Source organism: Mauremys mutica, chromosome 6 (genome assembly GCF_020497125.1).
Source record: "Mauremys mutica isolate MM-2020 ecotype Southern chromosome 6, ASM2049712v1, whole genome shotgun sequence".
NCBI lineage: Eukaryota > Metazoa > Chordata > Testudines > Geoemydidae > Mauremys > Mauremys mutica.
The window spans coordinates 19,159,280-19,184,078 of NC_059077.1; the positions used below are offsets into that span (position 1 = coordinate 19,159,280).

The window sequence follows — 24,799 nt, forward strand, 5'->3', positions numbered from 1 at the left end:
TAAGAAAGTAGCTCTGGATTTTATTTTTAAATGTACTTTCAGAAAACCAAAGATGATTTACTTAAATTTGACATTTTAAACTAATTAAACAAATGCAAGCTACATTAAGTCTTCTGTTTTTAAAGATAAGCCAGTCCAGTTTTGAAATTTAAATGAAACTGTAAAAAAAAAAGCCTTAGTTATTACAATGACAAAATTAAACTTGGCAAAAGTAATGAATTTTATTTACAAATACATGTACCAAGATTACAACAGAAATACTCTAGTGAAACTCCATCTCAACAAAAGCAATGATTTATTGGTAATGGCATTAAATGAAAAATTGACAGTCTCTGGCTACAGTCAAGCAATTATCCAGGAGCTGTAGATAAAGTGAAGATCCCATCTGATTTCTATAAGGCGATCCAGTGTTTCTTGCATCTTAGTGACTCTCTCCTTTCTTGCCTACCACCTTATAAAAAAGAAAAAGAAAATAATCACTAATGAAAGTTATGTTGGAAAACAAACAGCTCCCCAACCAATTTTTTAATAAGCTTCAAACTAAATAAAGTGGCTCCGTTTGCAGTTGTATTAATGGATTTTTCTGCACGCGTTCTAGTGCTGTATGCAGAGGGAGCTGTAAATTCCTGCAGGAATTAAACAGGACATGGGATATATGTGAGGAAATCCCCAACCTCAAGTATTTTTAATCCCGATAGCAAAGAACTCGTTTGTTTGAGACAAGTTAGGAAAAAGCAACAGCCCACATATTTTTATTATTCACAAAACCAAGTTAGGTGTCAAGAATCAGACCTGAACACACAACAAAAATGCAGTGGTAAGACTACCCCAAACCTAGTCTTCTGGGCCCAAATTTCAAGTAGTTGTTGTAGGAGATGAACTAGGTCTATATTAAAGACAGGTTTTTGAGAAATTTTTGCTTTATAATGTAATTCAACACTGAAAACTAACTAAAAGCAGCAGCATTGTCAATGACTTCAATATCAAGTGTGCTCAATGTTAGTGAAAAAATTTTTGTAACTGCCAGCTCTGCAAACTCAGTCTAGAATCAGATTCAAGTTTTGTTCTTCCCTTTCTAGGTATCATCAATAATAAAGGTTTAGAGGGAAGATTTGCCTTGTAACACCAATGCAATCTCATTAGCTTTGAGGTTGCAAAGGTATAACTGATTGGAGCTTAAACAATTCTGCTGCTGCACAAAAAGGAAGAGAATCCAGCTCACTTGGCTAAGATAAGCACACACAAGATAGATCTGCTGCCTATGTGTAAAATGGTTTTTAGTCACTTTTCAGAAGAGAACCACACTGAGTTTTTGCCAACCCAGAAGAGTAACTGGTTACAAACTAAACAAATTAAGTGGAAAAAAAAAAATCTGTGTTAACAATTTAATAATCATAGCACAGGTCTGGAGGATAGAAGCTGTTCTAACTTTCATTCTGCCCTTGATTTACCATGTGGCCTTGGGCAAGTCATCCTCAGGTTCTTTATCTGTTTACCCTTCTAAACTTGAGAGCAGTACGTCCTTACCTGCCGGTGTTACCAAGATTATGCTTTGAAGCTGAAGTTATATTTAAATCCTATGTATTTAACAGCACACATTTACAGCACTATAATACTGGTAATGCTGAAATCTTTGAAAAGTAAAAATCCCTGTATTTTAATAAATTGACTACTGTGGCAAAATGTGTTAATAAGATAGTATGGTTACCTTTGCAGTACATGGCTTCCCAAGGAAGCATGTTCTCACAAAGGTTCATACAGCTCTGTATTTTAGTACTGGCTGAAAAGATGAAGGTTGGTGTACCTGGTTGGAACAGCGCTTATGTTCTGCTGTGACACATGGGAGCTCTGGGTTATTTTTCCCAGTATTTCCTCCCCTGCAAGGTCCACAACAGCTTAAAGGAAATGCCTTTCACCACTTGGCTGCAATTGCTCTGACTAAAAAAACCATGCTGATTGAATTCCCTTGTAAAGGGCTTTGGTATCTATTGGTCATCTCCTCCTCCAAAGAGCTGGTGGCCAGGAGGATGCTCATTGAACTGCAGAGCCTAATGTGTAGGGCCAAGAAAATTCTAGTTGCACAGCAATGTTGAGGTGCCCGTAAAAAAAAAATAAAAAATCCATTCATTTGTGTTAAAGTTTGATTAATCAAGTTAAAAAAAATAATTAAACTCAACAAATAAGTAAACAAAATATATATTCTTTGACTGTATCTTAAACCCCAAGCACAATGCCCAGATTAATATATTTGGATTAAGCAGAAAAACACTAAAGATTATTAAGATGTTAGCAGATGTGTAACATCAATCAAGAAATAGAGCTATACCATTCAGAGCTGGGAATTGTCAACTTGCCCATGTGTATTATCTGCAAAAATTAAGCACCAGAATGTATATTTTGTCATTACAGGCCAAAAAGGCTCATTTCCCATCCCTACCCCAAATGGAGGATGGTTGTAAGAACAGCAGTTTCTTATTTTCTACAAGAAATTCATCTCCCTCCCATTACTTACGGGACACTTTATATGGCAGTTGTTTGTAAGATACAAACAACTACCTTAACTATGAATAGGTACTGCAATTGTGACAATACAAATCTTTAACATTAGACATTTTGTAAAAAATTAAGTATATAATAATTTCTTGATCTGACTGGCCCAACAATGGAAAGGGAAATTAAATTGGTGTGATTTGCTAAATATCTTTCTACTAAAAAATTAGCCAACTAAACTCAACGTTTTGAAACAATAACTGGGGATGAAAAATCCTGAGATTGTCTTCATTACAGATTACACCTTAATCAACCTGTTCTAATGTTATTCCCCATACAATAAATTGTATAAAAGCCAAATTAAAATATTTGCCAAAGTCTCAAACTGCATCTCAAATTGCTTTATAGTATTAAATACAAGATGGACTATAAAAATCACAGAAAACAGGTCTAATTGCGTACTATAACAAATCTACTATCTAGTTTTAATGTTAACAAGCATAAAAATTAAAAAGCAAAGTTGAGAAAGAAAAGATTTTAAAATGGGATTAAAAAAAGATGAGTCGATGAAGCAGAGCGGTACAGGAAAGCTGTTCCAGAGCACAGTAGCTGCAGAGGAGAAGGCTCTTGCACCAGTGGTGAGATTGTGGAAAGGGTGAGAGACAGATGCTAGATGAACGGAGGGAGCAGGGAGGGGTGTGGTGCGAGACAAGGTCACTCTTAATATTCATTTTAAAACATTTTCTTCTGCATTTTTAGTTCTTTGGGGTTGGGAAGTTAAGCTGAAAAACAAAAACAAAATGTTAGAAAAAAGGAAAAGCAGCCTGGTGTGCAGTTTTAAGAAGAAATTAAAAGCTATGATCATCTGGGGCTTGGGAACCTACTTTTTACATGCACCTATGCCCCGATTCCAAAAAGGAGCAGTAGCTTATAAGGGTTCTAGAATGCTGATATTAATGAGTAATGAATATAAAGTGAAATCTATGTTAAAAGCATACTGGGACATGAGTGAAAGATCCTCCTTCCTCTCCCCAAAAAATTCAGACTACAAGTTCACAACAACATTCAACAGGAAGACACCTAGAACTCGGATGCTAACAAATGGGAAATAAAACAAACCCACTTCTTTGACCCATCTCACTTGGTTGGTCTGGCTAGCAGGGTAACCTAGCCTAGCAAAGTCTCTGGAGGGAAACATCTTAAAAGTAATCTGCAACAATAATTTGATATGCACTATAGATATGGTAGATTTAATGAATACATAGCTTGCACTGGCAGACAGGCAAAAAACTAGATGTCAACATACTGATGGTGTTTAGTTCTCAAAACTATCTCACTGTCCCATCTTATTACATTTATAAAGATGGCCATAAAGCAAGCATTTCAAGAAGTATTCTTATTGTGCATTGACTTTCCAGGAAAATACAAGTACTTTATTTACACCCTCCTGCTGTTCATGTCGTCACTTAAGCAGCGCAATAGTCTCTCTTTTCTCCCCTGTCCCCACATACCTCAATTTAGCACAATCCACTCAAGTTTTCTATCAAAAAAGTTTTAGAGCATTTAACAGTTCCCACTTCTCATCAGCTAAAAATCAAGTTTCAGAGGAGAGGCAGGAGCTACAGCCTATCAATGTAAGTTTAAAAGTCACTTTGTATTTTGCATCATTTTATTCATTGACCTAACATTAATAGCTAGATCCAGGTGTCACAGATAACAGGTTAAGTTATCATTGAAAGACCAACCAGCAGCTGCTTATTGTTTTTACTAATTTTCAGTACAAGATTAAACTAACCACAAATTCCACATTTGACATTTTAAGTACTGGATGCTGTGGCCCTTTTCTGTTTACCTTTTTCCCCTTGAGCAGCTGCTCAGTTTAAGCTTAGTTACCTATATAGCACTTCTGATGCTCACAGTACTTTAAAACACAAACTACGGTCTAAATCAGACAAGTTATACAAAAAGTGTTAAGACAGCAGAAGATTGGGAAAAAGGAAAGCATCTACTGGGAGCACTGATTATAAGGAACTGTTACAGTTATATTGCAGTTATATCTTTATTTGTATTATAATTACAAGATCACAATGGAGCCTAGTTTGCGCCAAAATTGAGATTAGTGAGCAAAGTTAAAATAGTGAGCTCTCAGGAGTTATACATAGTTACCTGCAGATGAAGAGAAAATGGGTTTTGAAGAGTTTTCCGGTTAATTTTATTATTTAATACCTTTTTTATACACTTGAATATAATGTCGAACACTATATTACCAGAACATTAAGGTTGTACAGCTAAATTGCAAAAAGTCTGGAAACGCAAAAGTTAAAATTCCTATGGAAACCATAACTCTGCCAGACTACACAGCCCACATGTTATGGTAAAATATGTAACAGTAATATTAAATTACATATTCTGGAATTAAAATGGGAAATATTACAGATGAGGTGTATACATATTTAATTTGGTGGCTAAATTTTGTCCTAGGAGTCTTGGACAAATTCATATCTGGTTAAACCAGTCCTGAATTTATCCCTTTAACTTCTGCATATCCTGACTGATTTAACTGTACAACTTTAAATAAAATATTAATTTAACATTAGTTTTCATATTTTTTAAAATGGAGGCTACAGAGGCACAAGTACATTCTTTGCTACTCAGAAGTGTATATTCCTTTGACTGCAGCACTTATGTGTACACTTCAGGGAGCATGCACTCAGATGCACTGGTGTGTTATTTACCAGAACTATACAGGTGCTTCCAAGAAGTCCACCAAGGAGCAGTTTTAAGACCTGCTCTCCACAGAGGCAAGGACCGACATCTGGATTCACTCACCCAAACCAGAACAAAGAAAGCAAGAGATGCCTGGAGAACTGCACCAGTTCTAGGTGCTTGCACAGCTTTATGAAGACACAGTAAGTCTGAATTGAATGCGAGAGCCAATGAGTGCATTTAAAAAAAACAACACACTAATGGGAAGATGACAGATGGCCATAGCAGAGAGTCCAGACAGAGGCAGCAGTTTGGGACAGCTGTGTGCTGTATCATGAACTGTGCAGCTTAAAAATTAGTGAGGTTTTCCACTGTCTGGGGTCAGTGCTATATTCAAGTGTTTTAAATTTTTTCCTAAACTTAGCAAGCATGCACCTCATTGAGCACTACTTATATAACAAGCCTGAAATCCAGTTCATTAGTGAATATAATAGTGTTCTGCATTTTAAAAATGTTGGAAAGTCTTTCACCTTCAACTCTAAATTTTCCTCAAACAGTTAAAAATGGAATGGAGACCAATCTGTCAGTGTGAAAAATGAATTTTTCAGATTATGAAGCAGTGAAGATGAAAAACTATTTCACTGACTTAATAGCAATGATTACTCTAGAATGCTGTAAAATTAATACAAAACAAAATAGTAAAAGTCTTTTTTAAAAAAAGCAGAGCATAAACAGATGTCTTTTGGCTACTCATTGTAATTGGGTGCTAAGAGACTTATCTACACATTTCTTCTGGTTTTGAGCCAACTGAAATCACTATTAAACAATTCTAAATCAGTAATCCAATCACTTTTTAGCACATTTAACACAGACTTCTCAGTCATTGTCTTTTCAAGTTTGAGTGTATTGAATCAAGTGTTAAAACTGTACAGTTTTACAGAATCACATTTAATCTAATGGATATAAATTTATCTGTAAATCCTTACAATACTAAAGGTTATAAAGGCTTCCAGATAATTAATTTTTGGCAAATACTATTGGTGTAAAGAACCAAGTTTTGTTTACCACTGTGGTGAAGTTCTCTTAAAGGCTGTGGTAATACTAGTTATCTGCACCAGTATGGGACTAGTTACATTGAATTGATTGGCTCAAACACATTTTAATTGGCCAGTTTAAAAAGGAGTTCGATTCGGAATAGTAACACCACCCCCTCAAACAGCAGAAGCTATGTCGGCGACAGAAGCTATCCTGCCAACATAAGCGCCGATGTGGACAGCACTATGTCAGTAGAACTCATGCTGCTCGGAGGGGTGCGTGTGTGGAGTGGTGGTTTATTCACCATCCTGAGCAACATAAGTTCTGCCGACATAAGCTGTAGTGTAGACGTAGTGTTAGAGAGTTGGCTACCCACGGAGTACTCCATTTCCTTTAAACGCTTAAAGCACCCACTTTCAGTCCCACCCAGGGTGGTCCAAAAGCAGCTTCAAAGGAATAGCCAGACAAACATTTATTAGGAATAAACAGCCCTTAAATGATATTGGAACAAATTAAAGTTAGAGTTATGAAATTGTATAAAGATAAATACACCGTACATTATTGAAGCAGCAGCCTTATAACCAAGTATTTCCAAATCTCTCTAGTCTATTTAAAATTGCCTCCTGAACAAAATCTTCAGGCATAGATTTATTTTGGTTTACTTATGCTTTCTTATTTTCCAATCTGTGCAATGGCTTTTCTACAAACTGCCCACCTGTAGGGCACAGGAATATTCAGAGACACCATGAACATTGCAACTATTACTTATAATCTTTAAGGGATCATTGTTTATCCCCCATTGAACCCCTAAGCTGTTATTCCAAAATGCCTTTCACCTTGAAAGAAAGATTCTCAGGCATGTTACACATCACAGACAAAAGTTGCACCAAAGCCAAAATTTCAAAAGTTTCAAAGGCACATATGTTGCACTGAGAGGAATAAGGTATCCTAACACAAAATGAACAATTCTAGAAAGAATTCACTTAGTTGAGAATGAAACTACCAATCCACTAACATACACTTGTTTTAAAAATGTAATTAAACATTCATATCCATGTTCTGGAATCCAACTTACTCGCTTGAAGTCATTCATGTTTGTTGCTTGGACTGGAGTTCCAATAAATGTAAAATATGTAATTCTAGTCGTCTCTTCATCACCATGATTGGACTGGACAAATAACTAAAAAAAGTAAGATAGTTCATATGTATTAATTCTAACTTTGTTTAATATACATGGTGTAGTTACAGCAGTTTGGCTAACACTACAATCCTTCCCTTAAATGATGTATTACACTTGTTAGTTTCTAAAATTTTTAGAAAAAAGTGGGGGCAGACAATCCAACAGCTTCAGAAGTATACCCCAAAAATATTACTTTGTGGGAAGTACTATGAAAGTATAAATAACTACAGAGTTCTTTAAATAGAGGCCACTCTCCTTATTAAATCTCTCTGCTCACCTCTGTAAAAACGACTACCAATCAAGCATGCAGCAAAGTAGAATCTAGGTTTCTCCAACTTTCAGGTCTGTGGTTAAATCAGAAGTAGTAAGCAAGCAAGAAGCTTTTAAATCTGAGGTATCAAAGGAACTGTAGGTGTACAGTTAATTTACCTACTTTCAGATTATATCAAACGGCTGTTTAACCATTTTCCATATTTATTGAAATCATCATTACTTCTTCATAGCAAATTGTGTTATTACGTTTTTTCCATATGAAGATGTGTTAGAATTCAACAGGAGCTCAGTAGGGATAACTTACATGGCTCCATAAATGCTGTCCCGTATTCTCTATCACTTTCTCTCCTTAAAAAGTATGAATTGGTAATAAATCTATAAAACCAAAATATGTTTTCGAATTTGGTTTAAACTGTCACAAAAACCAATACATACTATAAAATGGACAAATGAAAAAAATCAATTATCTCAGGAAAGGGAAATGGTCAGGAACTGGGACCAGCAGACACAGTGGGGGAGTGCAAGGAAGAGATCCTGAGGGGTCTCCTGCACCCTTACAGCAAAGCAGCAACAAGAGCCCTCTCTCCCCCCAGGAGGAGGGAGAGCAGCAAAGATTATGGGGGCTACTATGGGCCCTGTGCATCATGCCACAGGGAGCAGCATTAGTTGCCCTTTTAAAAACATAAATATAAATAAATATAAATCTTCCAATGACAGTGAGTTGAAATGTTTTTCCTAGAAGGGCTGGGGAGCATGAAGAGAGGGAATCTGCGGTAAATAAAGGGCTGTGAAGAAACGTGCTTGCCTGAGGCACAGGAGGGAATTGTTTTCCCAGGGGAAGGCAGAAGAAGTGATACTGTAACTTTTGACAAATTGGATATTTATTGTCTGTCTTTTTTGCAAGCATCTTGGAGCATAGACTCTCTGCTAGTACAGTGCCTAGCACAATGGGGTCCCAATCCTCGCTGGGGCCTTTAGGTTTTCCCCAATAAAATACTATTACACGGGGGGAAGATGTTCACTGTGGCAATGACATCGTAATATCTTAGCACCCAGTCCTTGAAACTCTTGGGCACATGCTTACCATTATGAAAGCGAGTAGTTCTACAGAAGTCAATCTAACTGTTCTCATATTTAAAGTGAAGCATGCGTCTTTGCAGGACTGGGGACTTTATTTGCATCCATCATTTCCTGATGATGCATCCGCTACCTGAATCAAATTTTGGTCAATTTTTCTCTGATGTACAAGTCTTCACGTAACAGTTGAAACCAGCACTTCAGAGAGCAACACTGGATCAGGCACCTTTTTGGTGCCAAGACCTCTGTCCCTCTATGTCTAGGAGCTACTTACCTGCATCATGCCCCCACTATGAAACCCACAGGAAGTTTTTTAAATTAGTTATATTATATTGTTCAGTTAACAATTAAATGTAGATTCCACAGTTAACAGGATGTTGTTCATATACTGTTTAATAAGATAAATTTACAAATGCATACAAGATTTTCACACCTAAGAACCCATGAGCCTGCAGGAGACTATTGGGAATTAACAAGCAGCAGATAGGAGAAAAAACTTGAAACTGACCACAGTGCAGACAAAGAACCATTACTATATGGATATCAGTCTGTACTAAATGCTAAGTTGGTACAACATGCACATTTCATTTTAAGACTGTCCATATAACCTGTCCGTGCAAATGCTATGATCTTGTCAAATAGTGATTCACATGTTATACTGTGAGCTTCTGTGACTACTGGATATGATTCAATCTGGCTATTGTGGCTTTGTTGGGAAGCATTACATTCCAGCTAGTTGTCAGAGCATGTCCGTGACCAACCTCTGTTGGAAAAAAAAAAAAAAAAGGGGATGTGGCCTGCAATTCATTTAGGTAATATGTAATAATTGGAGATATACCAATCTCCCAGAACTGGAAGGGACCTCGAAAGGTCATTGAGTCCAGCCCCCTGCCTTCACTAACAGGACCAATTTTTGCCACAGATCTCTAAGTGGCCCCCTCAAGGATTGAGCTCACAACCCTGGGTTTAGCAGGCCAATGCTCAAACCACTGAGCTATCCCTCCCCCCGCAAAGTAGTACATAAGTAGTGGTCTGGAGAGCAGACAATTCCACAATCACAAGGACAACTTTGGCTAAAAACCCAACCCTATTCAATGGCTAAGTGAAGGCAGCAATTTGGGGGAAAAAAGATATGCATAATAAATGGAAAAGAGGGGAAATAGACAATATAAATTAGTAAATTATGAGGTGCAGAAAATTGATAAGGGAAGGCACAGTCATGAGAAAAAAAATCAATGCCTGACAAAGATAAGGACAAGAAAGAGTAATCTCCCCCAACCTCCTGGCTGAGGTGGAGCTCAACTCCACTGATGTTAATTTAATAAATTTTGGAATACCAGGGAAAATCCAGAAGTCTGAAAAATTGCTAATGTTGCCTTTTTTTGAATATTGGCACAAGCAGGATGACCTGGATAACTATAGGCAGATAGTTGACATCAACCCAACGCAAGATAAAGGAATCACTGCTATAGGATTCAATTAATATAGAATAGCAATATAACTAATGCCAGTCAACATGGTTTTATGAAAAATAGGTAATTTCAAACAAACCCAATTTCATTTTTTGACAAGATAAGTTTGGTTGAAAGGCAGCTGCATAGATGTAATACACTTAGACTTTTGTAAAGCATTTGACTTAATATCACACAACATTGTAATTAAAAATCAGCACTATACTGTACCAAACCACAGGTTATATGGATTAAAACTGGCAAATGATGATATCTCAAGAAGTAGTTGTCAATGGGGGTGTTTCTATCGGTGTTCTACAGGATCTGTATTAGGCCCAATGCTATTCAACATCATCACCAATGATCTAGAAGTAAATATGGAGTATCTGCTGATAAAGTTGGGGATGACACAAAGATTAGTGGAGTGATAAATGATAGGACTGTCATACATCTGGATTTGGTAAACCAGGCCCATTCAAAACAGTGAGTTTTAACATAGACAGATGCAAAGTTACACATGTAGGAACAAGGAATGCAGGCTGTACCTATAAAATGGAGGACTGTACCCTGGAAAACAGTGACTGAAAAGGATTTAGGAGTCACAGTGGACAAGCAACTCAACATAAGCTCCCAGTGTGATGATGTGGCAAAAAGGGCTGATGCAATCCTTTGATGTACGAACAGTGGCGTGGTGAATAGAAAGGTAATTTTACCTCTGTATACAACAATACTGCATCTAGTTTGATGTCCACATTTTGAAGAGGATGTGGGGAAGATACCGAAAAGAGCCACAAAAAAAGTATGAGGGTTAGAGAAAATGCACTAAAAGTGAAAGACAAAGATCCCAAGCTATTCAGTTTATCAAAAAGATTCAGAAATTATCTGATTAAAGTATGTAAGAACCTTCTCAGGAATAAAATGCTGGGTACTAGAGGGCTGTTTAATTTAGCAGCCAACAGCAAAACAAGAACTGATGCCTGGAAGTTGAAGCTAGACAAATTCACATTTTAAAAAAAGGGGCTTTATTTCTAAACAGAGAGTGAATAACCATCAGGAACAAACTACTAAAGGAAGTACCCAAATGCCCTTCTGGAAGATGTGCTTTATACAAACAAGTTATTGAGTTCAGTACAGTGATAACCCAGAGAAATGTAATGCCTTGTGACATACACAACGTGATTCAGCCGAAGAAAGGTGAACACACCCCAGAATATTAGCAGCAGTGTTGTATGTAAGACAAGGGACATAACTGTTCCACTCTACAGAGCACCTGCATTAGAATACTGTGTCCAGTTCTGGATGCCACACTTTAGTACATGTATAAATTGGAGAGAGTACAGAGGAGAGCAACTAAAATAATAAAAGGTTTAGAAAACCTGACCTATGAGGAAAGGTTAAAAAACTGAGCATGTTTAGTTTTAATCTGCAACATGGGAGACAGAGAACGTTTTTCCCAATATCTAACTTAACTATAAGGGTAGTTAAGCACTAGAGTGGGCTTCCAAAGGAGGTTCTGGAATCCCCATCATTAGATTTTTAAGAACAGACTGGACAAACACCTTGCAGAGACAGTCTAGGTTTACTTGGTCCTACCTCAGCACAGGGGACTGGACTCGATGACTTTAAGGTCCCATCCAGCCCTAGATTTTGATAATTAATTTAAGGCAAGAAAGGGACTATAAGACATCCAGTTGGACTTACAGAATTATCAAAATCTAGGGATGGATGGGACCTTAAAGTCATCGGGGGGAGGGATAGCTCAGTGGTTTGAGCATTGGCCTGCTACACTCAGGGTTGTGAGTTCAATCCTTGAGGAGGCCACTTAGGGATCTGGGGCAAAAAACTGGTCCTGCTAGTGAAGGCAGGGGGCTGGACTCGATGACCTTTCGAGGTCCCTTCCAGTTCTAGGAGATTGGTATATCTCCAATTATTACCTATTACCTATGTTTGGCATAAGTGTGTAGTCACTCTGAAATGATAAGACTGTTATAAGAAAACCTGGCTAAGCTTTGAAACCTTTGTCACCTCAATTATTTTGTCCCAGAGTATTTTAAAGTAGACTTCCAAACTTCATATAGCTACATTTGCATGAAGCTTGGAAGAGAAAGCTTTACTTACAGTTACGCTGTTAACATTCTGAAATTTTACATAGCGAAGCTGGACAATACCATCTTCTTTTATATCATCCAGCGTTAGTTCCAAGGCTTGGGTTGGTTCACTTCTTTCTGCCTCTTCAAAGTCCATAGATCGGGGAAGGTTGATGAAGATCTTTATATACTTGGGACCTTGACCTGTGTTAAAAACAAATTAGCAATTTTAAGTAACTGAACCACATTTTAAAGTATAAAATTCCAAACACATCTTTAGGACAGTTTGTTATATAAACACCTAGTGATAATTAAATATTTTAGTTTTGAAACATAAAAATGTGGTTTCTGTACTTATATCTTGCATAGATTCAGAAATTTGTACTCTAATGTATTGTCAATATAAATATCTGTGCCATATCAAAAATAAAAAATAGGGATAGCATGAGATTACATTAAAAATTTTTTAAACAAAACAAGTCTATTGTATGGATTCTTTCCCTCCCCCCTAATTTTAACGAAGCTGCTACAGGACTTCCAGAGAGCAATACGATCCATACTGTCCTCTTGCCATGAATACAACATGAATGCTAATAGTTATAATGATACTGCTCAGAAAACATGACATGCGGCTATTAGATTCAGGATGCTAAAATAAGAGTCTAGTTAAACCTGGGAGAACACTTAAGCCTTTAAAAATGGTGTAAGCAGAACTTATTAGGAACAATTTGATGGAATGAAGGAACAGATGCATTTTACTTACCATTATCTGGCCCTTGAAGTTTCATAGAATAAAGCTTGACAGGTTGATTAAAAGCTACAGTAATAAGGAGCTGTAGAGAAAAAGTTTGTGATAAAGTATTTTTGAATGCAGAAGATTTTGAAATGCAGAAAAAATATTTAAACTAGAAAAATAAGTCAAAACTCTGTTTAGTTCAGGAAAAGTAGCTGTGATTGCCAGGATGTGATTAATATTCTCAGTCTTTTTATGCAGGTATTATTAGAGACTAGGGAATATCCTCTTACACTGTTTGTAAGAAGGGTCATTTTAATGATAGCCATTCTACTAGAACCCTGAACCAAGTATCTCAGAGATTTTGGCCAACACTTGTGAAAATGGGTACCTAAAGTTAAGAGTCCTAACCCAAAAATCTTGGGCAAGATTTTGAAAAGATTTTGAAACTAGTAATTTTGGGTGCCTCAATTTTTGGATGCTTCATCTGAGATGCCTTAATGAGGCCCAATTTTCCAGACTGTGGAGTATCCAATGGTTTCCAAACCTCTGAATACGAGTTTAAGAGCTTAACTTTAGATACCCATTTTCAAAAAAATCTCACCCAAATCCCTGAAAGACTCCACAAATTTAGAATTCTGTTTAATATCAAAACATTTTATGAAGCATCAAGAGCCGTGTTTTATGTAAAGGAAAAAACATTTAAAAGCTATGTGAGATTACGGTTTTCACTGATTTTAAAGTTTTCTTCCCCAAGTCAATTCTCCACTGTTTAAAATAAACCCTTGAGCGTTCAATTAATATCTAGTAACAGGTTTACTGCATTCATCATCAAGTGCAGGGGTAGGCAAATGACGGCCTGTCAGAACTTTTAATTTGGCCCCTGAGCTCCTGCCAGAGAGTGGGGTTGGGGGCTTGCCCCCGTCCTGTGCTCCTGCCGGAGAGCGGGGTCAGGGGCTTGCCGTGCAGCTCCCAGAAGCGGTGACATGTCCCCGCTCCAGCTCCTACGTGTAGGGACAGCCAGAGGCTCCGCATACCATCCCCACAGCTCCCATTGGCCAGGAACTGTGACCAATAGGAGCTGCATGGGCAGTGCCCGCAAATGGGGCAGCGCACAGAACCACCTGGCTGAGCCTCCGTGTAGGAGCTGTAGGGGGGACATGCCGCTGCTTCCTGTAACTGCCTGAGGTAAGCGTCACCTGGAGCCTGCAACCCTGAGCCCACACCTCAACCCCCTGCCCTAGCCCTGATCCCCCTCCCACTCTCTGAACCCCTTGGTCCCAGCCTGGAGCACCCTCCTACACCTCAAACCCCTCATCTCCCCCCAGAGCCTGCACCCAAAACCAGAGCCCTCAACCCCACTCTGCCCCAGCCCCCTGCCCTGATCCCCCCCCCGCCCGCTGAACCCTTCGGTCCCAGCCCAGAGCAGTCTCCTGCACCCCAAATCCCTCATTCCCAGCCCTACACCAGAGCCCGCTTCCCCAGCTGGAGCCCTCACCCATCCCCAGCCCCCAATTTTGTGAGCATTCATGGCTCACCATACAATTTCTATACCCAGATGTGGTCTTCAGGCCAAAAAGTTTGCCCCCCCTCCCCCTGAAAGTTTTGCCCCCCCCCCCGATCAAGTGTATAGTTTATTATTGTAGGCTTGCTGCTGGTAAGTACTGTGTTGTTTGGCGTTTGGTTAGCCAGAAAGAGAAAGATAGAAAGAGCTATTAGTCTCCAGACACAAGTTATATCTCCTGCTTTTTAATCCCAAGACTACTGTAAACATATAAAAATTAGAAAACTGTATTAGACCAATACAATGAAAAAACTGCCCTTTAAACTTATATTCAACCTCTGAAACAAACTGAAATTATACCTGCTCGTCACAGTCAGATTCCAGGTAGGTAGAGTCTTTACGTAAACAGTTATCAAATCCATGTTCATCACTTTCATTAAGACATTCACAGCCAGCTTTATTAATAAATGGCATTAAATCCATCTGAAAAAGAAAGAGCCAACAGTATTGCTTGCTGGGTGCTTGAAAATCTGCCATCTACTAATTTAAAAGGATTAGTCAATATGTGGATGAGTGAAACTCCTCATTGTATATAGGAGATAAAATAATAAAACTGGTCAGACAACTTAATTAGGAACACAAAACATTCAAGCATTGATCTTACATTTTAGTTAAACTCCCCCACCCTTTCCAAATTTTATAATCACATATTCCCTGGAATGCAAATTCACAGAAGTCCACAGCAAGAGAGACCAATAATAAAGTGAATTATCTAAGGCTGTATTTTGGTTTAAGCACAAAAACTATATCCTAAAAAAATATTCATAATGCATTTGCAAAACAGGCATAAAGACTGAAGCTTTAACCAAGTCCAAAAGTAAGCCTACTCAAAGATGAATTGTGTACAGTTAATGGAACAGCTTAGAATGCTATCACTGTAAATTTTACTAGACTCCACCTGCAGAGATAATCTTGTTACCTCTCACATGTAGTGCTGAAAAAGAAGCTGCTAGTTTATAAAAGGCTTTGATGATGAGATTGCACTCATTTCTAACAAGTTTTAGTATTTAATTAAGATTGTTTCATCAGGCATTAAGAATTCCCCAGCCCTTTTCCTTGTGCCTACTAGCTTTCAGTACAGCAAATAGCAGCAAATGCTTGATTCATTGAAGAGTAGATTTCTTCATGGTTGAACTTTTTCTTATGAAGTATCCAACTAAGGGTATTTGCATCATGAAAGAAAAACATGGAAATAACACCAACTATATACCAATAGGATACAAAATCTAGATCAAGATATACTCAAGATAATATCTTGGGGGGAAAAAAACACCACTTTTTTCTCTGAAAAGATAAGAGTCTATTGTGCCTTCAAGAAGGCTTAAGTTCTGATATGGACCACTAAAAAGCTGTGACATCACTGTGTAATGCAGTGAAGTACACAGCTAATAACTCAATGGAATTCTTTACTAGGTTTGCACACTCGAATTTTCAAACTTGTTTAAAAAATATTCCACCCCCACGAAGAGGCAAAAAAAAATACATTACCAAGGACAATGTATATGCTCAGTTTATAGCTTTAATATTCAGTTGTTTTCCAACTCTTGTTATGAAAAATGAGGTGGCCAGAATTCCATCCTCCCCTCAGCTGGGAAGGTGGATTTCATGCTTTCCTTACTCAAAATCTTTTGAGCCTTCTGTTTAAAAAGCTTTCCAGACAATTATCACCTTTATGTAGAGGCTGAACTTAGAAAAAAATCTGTTCATTTTATGAAGTTACCCAAGTTTCAAAAAAGCAGATGCATACCTACTTTGTGCTCATGTTACTTAAATTACTTCTAATGTGTTTTGGGCTGTGAAGCTAAAAAACAGCCTTTTGCCTCTTTGTATTACAATGTTGCCATGCTGAATGTTACACTAATGTAAGTATTTACATTCACAACTAGACACAACACTAACGCTGATACCATAGTGTGTAATTGAACTGTTGCAAATTCAAGTGGCCTGTATTCCTACTGTTTATTTACATAAGAACGATTCAACAGGAAGAGTATGTTATTTGTATTTGTATGGTAGATGTCTCTATTTAGCTATGAATTTGAAGTACTTAACATCCAAGGAGATGTGAAACCTAAAATTGTTAAATGTAAAAACACAACTACTATTCGGAGTTAAGTTTAATGTATTATATTTCCTAATACTTAATACGAACCTTCATACTACTGTAGTGAAGCTATCATGTTATTGAATCTATTTGCGGTTTTAGTGTTTCTGAAATATAATACCAGGTATTCAATCAAAAGTGTTTTTATATTGCAGCCAGAACAATAAACCATCCCCTTTTAAGCAGAAACATTATACCAAATATTGCTCAGAGAATGCCACCTCAGATGACAGCTCTATCAGAGTGTTTTGTCACATTAAGTTTCTCATTTACATGTGTTTGTTGGTACAGCTGTCAGACATGCTTAAGATTTGCAGTGCACAGTTGCCTTAGGGTAACATGAAAACAAGCAGAACAGCACTTTCAGGGAATGATTTTTTTTCTTAAGTATTTCAAACCATATTACTCTTTAGCATCATAGTTTGGCAACAGTGACTCAAAACTCCAAGTATCCAGCTAAAAGGTTTGATTTGTCTGAAAATTAATGGAATTACCACAAAAAAATATTTAGAAACAGTGTTTCCAAAGTGTTTGGATAAAACAAATTAATTTTATTGTCAAAAAAAAGGACACCTGTCAGGTTATTTAGGCCCAACACAGCTATTATGACACTATGGCTTTATAAAAAAGCAGCAATGTTTCCACAAACTTTCAAATTCCAGTTCAGTTTCTGTTGAATTAGATATTCCCGTGCAGCTTTTGCAATTCAAGCATTTCAGCGAAGTGCTAACAAGAACCAGACAACTTCTGGTTTTCACTGATCAAGCAGAAATATTAGAGGAAATCAGCCTAAAATAATGTTTTAAAACTTTACCAGTTTTGTTTTTTTCTTAATTTTGTGCATTAACATGCAAGAGAAAAAGGGTAAAAAAGTCAATTTTTCATATATCAGTTTTAAAATATGGACTTCCCTCCAAATCTTAGTACATGAAGTTAAAATGCTGTCTACTCCAGCCCTCTCATTAGTTGCTGTGTGACGAAATGTTGAAAAACAACCATTAGGAATAAAGGTAGTTCAAGGAGATATTTTAATAAAACACACTTACTAACAGAGATAAGTGAGGAGAAATTAAAAAAAAACAACATTCAAGCAGAACACTTTCTAAATCAAGCTTCACCACATTTTCAGTAAGGCATGAGAAGTTCTAACAAGCCAAGGAAAAATGTTAGCTCTTTTTCATACTTACTCTTTCCATTTTAAAGTTACCATGTTTTCTATATGTATGCATGCAGTTTAAATTTAAATTTTCAAGGTGTCTATACGACATATTTCTCTAAACATTCCCCCCTGGCATGAATTTACCTTAATTTCTTGAATATTGATGCCTCAAGCAAAAAGTTTTATGTATCCTGTGACTATGCTATGCCACAATTTTCTGCAACAGACTAAAAACTAGTGTTTAGTTTTAAAGATATAATCTGTAGCTTTTAGAAAATTCATAAAAGATTATGCACAAATCACTCCATAGAAAAGGATGAGAGAGAAGTGAAACAAATTCAGGTTACCTAGAACTGTACTTGCCCATTCCTATTCTGCTGTGATACTGTAACCCACACAGAACTCCTTTTTAGACCTTTTTTTGTACAACCCCGAAACAAGAGCTACTTTATATTGCTCTGTTATGCGGTGAGGGAGGAATCAGGTAAACAGAGTTTGGCAGTATGGTCCAGTTTTGCAAATATTCTTAGAAACTATTAATGAACAAACTATGATAAGCCACCAGACCACTCCATCTAATAAGCAGCTTCCAACAAGATTCTGGGGTAGCTGCATGAAAAGATTAAAAAATTAAGAAACAGTTACAAGAGAAGGAAGATACTGGAGAGGTAGCAAAGAGGACTCACTAAGGAACAGTCCAAAAAAACCTTTAAGGCTTTAGCAGTTACAGAAATAACTGTCACTTTCTAGGAGAGAGATCGTCACTTTCTAAAAACGTACAGGGAAACAGACAGATGTCTGGTAGAAGCAAAGAGATAGTAAATATCTACAGCAAAATTTTCCAACATGAAACATGAAATCCAATGTTCCAGACCTAGAGGAATATTTTGGATGAGGAGATTTTTAGTTACACCATTTTCAAACATTACTATAATATATTACTATGCACAACTCACTCTTTAAAGGTTTGCTTGGAAAAGGAAAAGTTAAAAGGCAGGTGATATTTCAAAAAAAGCTTAAGACACTTAAGTTTCTGCCTAAACTTACTCTGATCTAACTAAAGTGGGTATGTTTAGAAAACAGGACAACACTGACATAACTTGCAATAATTTACTTTTAAAAAAATCTTAAAGTAAGGGATGCATACATATCCTTTCGGAATATCTGTGTCCTCATTACTTCCAGGATCATTCTCTAGATGCTGTTTAATTTTTTCTTCTAATCCTACAGCATCAGCTCCTTGATACTGGTCAATTCGCACTTTGTTTCGGAAAAACAGAAATGTTGGTGTTGCTGATATATTATTGGTTGCAGCTGTTCCCTAGAATTCACAAATTGATCATTAGTGTTGTGTAATAAAATGTTAGATGCAAACATTTCTAAACTTTAAAAAGTATTGTGCTACAAGAATTAGATTAATATGGAGTATTAGCAATCATGATCATTTGCATCTTGGCACATCTAGAAAACTAGTTTAGATTGTAATTAACTGTTGCTGTGGAATAGCCCTAGAACTAAAGGCCATTCACTCTGGGATAAGGTAAATTGGTAGCTCTTAAAGCTCTTCACCTCCCCCTACTAACACATATCAGGGTTAAAGCCATGATTGCAGACTGACAGACATGGTTGCTAATAAAATGAAGAACAATGTATAGCAACCTCATTTGTTCCCTTCCCCATGAGAGCCCTTAACCAGACATTTTATATTTTTAAACTACAGTACACACACTAAATCGGGGTCGGCAACCTTTCAGAACTGGTGTGCCGAGTCTTCATTTATTCACTCTAATTTAAGGTTTTGCGTGCCAGTAATACATTTTAAGGTGGTCTCTTTCTATAAGTCTATAATATATAACTAAACTATTGTTGTATGTAAAGTAAATAAGGTTTTAAAAATGTTTAAGAAGCTTCATTTAAAATTAAATTAAAATGCAGAGCCCCCTGGACTGGTCACCAGGACCCAGGCAGTGCGAGTGCCACTGAAAATCAGCTTGTGTGCCGCCTTTGGTGCACGTGCCATAGGTTGCCAACCCCTGTACTAAATATTGATTAGGACATTCAGTGGTACCACTGCTGCCTGCAGCATTACAAAAGGATTTTCATTTTGTTATCCGCCTGTGTTTCTAATCTCTTCAAATGCCTTTGTATTAATTATCTATCCTGACTGGTTCTCATAATCTATTACAATTCAGTGTCATCTGCAAGTTCTGTTAATGTTGTCTATTCCCCTTTTTCCACTAATGAAAGACAGACTCCTGGTCATTTTAAAGATACTTCCTAGCCTCTCTATGTTGATGTTAATCATTTAACCATTTTGTTCAGCCAGTGACAGTATTGCTCTACTCCCAACCCCACTGGAAATAAGTTTTAGTAACATTTCAGAGGTCACTAATAAATGCTTAACTAAAATCTGGTATTGTATCTGATGCATTCCCAACACTTACTTATTTGTTGTTGTTTTTTAATTCGGAAATATATGCAGACTTGTTTGGTAAGATTTATTCTTCATAATTCATGTTACTATTGCACATGATTTTGTAGATATTTAGCAATTCCTGCTGGACACTCCCCGCAACCAGGTACACTAGTTAGGAATTTCAGGGTAGTAATGACTAGGATCATTTTATTTTTGAATTAAACAAATGCAGTAATTTCTCTGTCTTATTGGTACCACCCCAATACTCCAAGAATTTTCTAATATAACTGTCAGCGGTACAGTAAGTTTATTAGTTAATTGCCATAGTGCCCTAAGATGCATAGTTTGGACCAGATGACATGTTTATTCACGGTTTCCAGATATATTATCCACTCTTTTATGAAGAGCAGCTTATAAGGCAGGGGTAGGCAAACTTTTCGGCCTGAGGGCCACATCTGGGAATAGAAATTGTATGGCGGGCTATGAATGCTCACAAAATTGGGGTTGGGGTGCAGGAGGGAGTGAGGCCAGAAATGAGGAGCTCAGAGTGTGGGGAAGGGGCTCCGGGCTGGGGTATCATGAGGGCTCTGGCTGGGGGTGCAGGCTGTGGGCTGGGGATGAGGAGTTTGGGGTGTAGGAGGGTGCTCTGGGCTGGGACCGAGGGGTTCTGAGGGCAGGAGGGGGATCAGGGCTGGGGCAGAGGGTTGGGGTGATGCTCAGGGTTGCAGGCTCTGGGCAGCGCTTACCTCAAGTGGCTCCTGGAAGCAGTGGCATGTCCCTTCTCCGGCTCCTACACAGAGGCGCGGCCAGGCGGCTCCACATGCTGCCCCCTATGCTGGCACCGCCTCTGCAGCTCCCATTGGCTGCAGTTCCCGGACAATTGTAGCTGTGGGGGTGGCACCTGGGGCATGGGCAGCGTACAGAGCGGCATGCCCTAGCTGCCCCTATGTGTAGGAGCCAGAGGGGAGCCATGCTGCTGCTTCTGGAAGCAGTGTGGAGCAGCCCCCAACCCTGCTCCCCAGCTGGAGTGCCGGAGCAGGGGCAAGCTGTGGGAGCTCAAGGGCTGGATCCGGCCAGCAGGTCATAGTTTGCCCACCCGTTATAAGGTCTTTTATTTCCCAATGGTCAAAATGTATTTTTGTATACTACTCACCTGGCACTGATGTACATCCACTTCCAAAAAAGTTGCCTGGGGATATTTATTACTCAAAGCATTGAAAGCTGGGGCTATCCTCAAACAAGGACCACATCTGTTAAGGAAAATGTAAGGAAGATGTAAGCTTGTCCAGTTTTTGCAACTGGGGCTATATTTTGCCCTTAGATACAATATCCAATCTCTACTGAAGTCAGTGGGAGTTGTGTATGCATTTGGCCCTTACAGATGTAAGTTTCAAAACACCTTTCATAGGTGGTTGGCAAACCTGGTTAGATATTTGTCAATGACACAGACAAAATAATGTGAGAAATATAAATAATGTGTCCTGCTTACACAGTTCTGATTTCACAGTGATAAGCTTCATCTGTTAGCTCTAAACTTTATACTTTAGGTTTAGCTTAGTTAGCGTTACCACATATCACTATCAAGGGAGATCATACCAGGTCAAAAGGAACCTGTCCACTTTGGCCAGAGTTCTTTGCTGCTCTGAAAGAGAACTGAACTACACTCAGTGGAAACACAAAAATCAATAGCTCAGGCTAACTCTATTTAGTATTTTAATAAATATACTGAATTTTCACTTTATTAACTGTAGTTATATAATTAATGCCTTTTTCCATAGCAGTTGGTGTGTCTAAAATTCCATGTTCTCTGCTAAAGGTTTACCATAAGTTGCATTGGCTTCTACTATAGCATTCACTCAGCCATGAATGTGATGTAGTTCATCTTCACTTTTCTCCTGCATTCAGCATGAGAAGTCACTGATCCCCAGCAGCAGTGTCTGCAGGAAGGCACATCTTTAGAAATTTCATAAGGTTACTCAGGGTCAAATCTTCAAAGTATTTAGGTTCCTAAATTCTACTGAAATCAATGGAAGTTGGAAGCCTAAATACCTCTGATCATGTGGACCTACGCTACTGCTCTCCTAACTAGAGCTTAACAACTCAGGTCTCTTTTTTATTGTAACCTCTTAATAGTTGCTACCCCAAAAACATTATTTATTATAGTAAGGAAGTAGTACAACTGTAGTTAAGAATAAGACTAGTTTACTTAAAATCCCAATCACTATAATATCTAGGAAGTATCAAAGTATAAATAGACTAATAAGAATTGAGGGGAGTAGAGGAAACCCCCTTAAAGTAACTTTTCTGGCAGACAACTTATGCCCTGTTGTCTCCTATCACTTGTAGGACTTTTCATGTATCCTCCCCCACCACTCACCTTATAATTTCTTTTCAGCTGCTCTACAACATGATTTAATAGCAAAGTTATACTTTTTTATGGTTGCCTGTAACTGGCTCTTGATCCATGCTTTACTATAGCAGAAGCACTTTGAAGTTAATGAGAATCTACAATACTTCTGCTGTTCTTGCCAGTTGTAAGACATTCAGCTACAAACATGGTAGTAGATCAAAATACCGTATTAAAACATGCCTATTTTAGGACAAAGAAGTCTGAGTCACAATTTCATTAAAACTTGGTCATGTCAGTCAAGTTTAACAGAATTCTTCTATGCAGGTAAGAAAATGCATTATTTGTTATAAGAGTGCTAACAGTTATAGTATTTTACTTGCTCGTAAGACCCATTTACTTGCCTTGAGCAAGTGGAAGAGTAGGATTCTGCAATAAGATACAGCCAAGTTTCTATAAAGCATTCGAGATTAGAGTATTATAATAAAAACTGAGGAAGATTTAAATTCTGCTTAGATTTTCATCTCTTTGGGACAGGGACTACCTTTGTTCTGTTTGTACAGCGCCTAGCACAATGGTGTCCAGGTCCATGACTGAGGCTCCTAGGATCTACAATGTTAATAATTAGGATTACAGGACTTCAGTACCAAAACCAGAGTACCCACAAATATGCAGATCCAAACCGCAAAATGGGCTCGAAGAATTGCAACAGCAGACTGATTTCAGTGAAATTGGCTTCAATACAAAAAAGCAGAAACACAGGCCCTCCTCCCACCTCTGAGACCATATATAATTAATATGCAACCCACTGTTATGTAAAATGCTACATGCAAAATGGGCTTGTTTTCTGGTTCAAATGCTAGATATAGTCTTCAATTTAGAATACTGTAGTTTCATTAATTAAGCATGCTGTTTAAAACTCAAAAACTTTAAAGAATTTTGTATTGACACTTTACAATCAGAACAGGTATTAATAAAACAAAGATTAATACCTGCTTCCCTAATCCTTTCCACAGGAGTAGAGTATTTTTGTCAACAGCCAAGATGATGCAGCATTCTGACATCTAACTAAAAAGTTGTTTAAATTAAAACAACATCTGATATTTTTAATTTTAATTCCTGACAGATTGCCAAGGCCAGACTATTTTCAAAGTTAAAATGCAAAGGTACAGTAAGCATTTGCTAAACCTAAATGAGCACTAAAATTAGATATGCCTGAGCCACCTACCACAGTCTACTGAAGTTAAATTAACTAAAAGCAAAGGGATACTCTTCCTTGGAAATGGTGACTATCTTTTACACATTCGGGTTTTTAAACAAACACAGGGGAGTCACCTCGACCTATTTGAGCCTGGGACAGTCTGCGTGGACATTAGCAGCAAATGATCAGCCTGTGTCCCACTAAACTCACACAGCAAAATATCTCCTTCACACTCAGGAGAGATCACAAACTCTGCCCTTAAACCGCTCCCCCGTAAGGGAATCTGACACCCGCCACAAAGTTTGGTGCAGGACTGTGATTCAGGCTACAGTCTCCCCCACTCCACACGCTCCCCTAGGCCGTGGAGCTACGAGTGACAGGTATGGGGAGGAGCCCCTTACACAACCCATGGCGCCCCGAGCAAGAGACCCAGCCGGACCCCTCACTCCTAGGAGACAGGAGGGGAAGCGAAGTTAGCACATCGCCTCCCGGACCGCAGGACCCCGTCCCCGCACAGGGCAGAGGTGCAGTGGGGCGGCGAGGAGGCAGAGCAGGGTGTACGAGACGGGACGCCCAGGGCCTGGCGCGAGGGGTGCCTGAAACAGGCAGAGACCAGGGCCCCGCCGGGGAGCAGCGTCCCAGGGCCCAGGAGCGGCGCGTCTCTCTCCGCAGGGTGCCGATGAGGGGGCAGCCGGGCCCCGGCCGCAGGGAGAGGCTCGGGGCGCCCGGGTCTCCGCTCACTCACCCCCGCATGGTGAACTTGACCACGGCGAGCCGGGAGCCGGCGGCGCTGAGCTCAGGCTGGAACTCGGTGTCGTTCGCGATTACCTTCACCCCGACCATCCTGGCCGGGGGTCCCCGCCGCAAGCGGAGGCAGCGAGCCGCAGACGCCTTCGCTTATCTGCAAAGTCACCGCGGGAAAGGGCTGCGCCCAGCATGCACCGCGCCCGCGCAGGCGCCGCCAGGCCCCTCTCAC

At 38.7% G+C, this 24,799-nt stretch overlaps 1 protein-coding gene across 1 annotated transcript; it reads right to left on the reverse strand.

The window, feature by feature from the left end:
* On the reverse strand, positions 1–24,768 carry TXNL1 (thioredoxin like 1). The gene is made up of 8 exons (XM_045021787.1): positions 24,569–24,768; positions 21,429–21,525; positions 19,007–19,180; positions 14,897–15,019; positions 13,063–13,132; positions 12,331–12,503; positions 7,307–7,411; positions 1–451 (listed from the first exon to the last, which is right to left on the reverse strand). Exons 1-8 carry the CDS (start codon positions 24,664–24,666, stop codon positions 422–424), a joined length of 870 nt encoding a protein of 289 aa, XP_044877722.1. The 5' UTR covers positions 24,667–24,768; the 3' UTR covers positions 1–421.
* Positions 24,769–24,799: the final 31 nt, after the last annotated feature.

Excerpts from the sequence above, each read along its gene's own strand:
- TXNL1 (XM_045021787.1), bottom strand. The coding sequence starts at position 24,666 with ATGGTCGGGGTGAAGGTAATCGCGAACGACACCGAGTTCCAGCCTGAG. Across the intron at positions 21,526-24,568 it reads GTCAAGTTCACCATGCGGGG|ATGTGGTCCTTGTTTGAGGA; the intron begins GTGAGTGAGCGG and ends TTTCCTTAACAG. Across the intron at positions 7,412-12,330 it reads AGAATGTTAACAGCGTAACT|TTATTTGTCCAGTCCAATCA; the intron begins GTAAGTAAAGCT and ends TACTTTTTTTAG.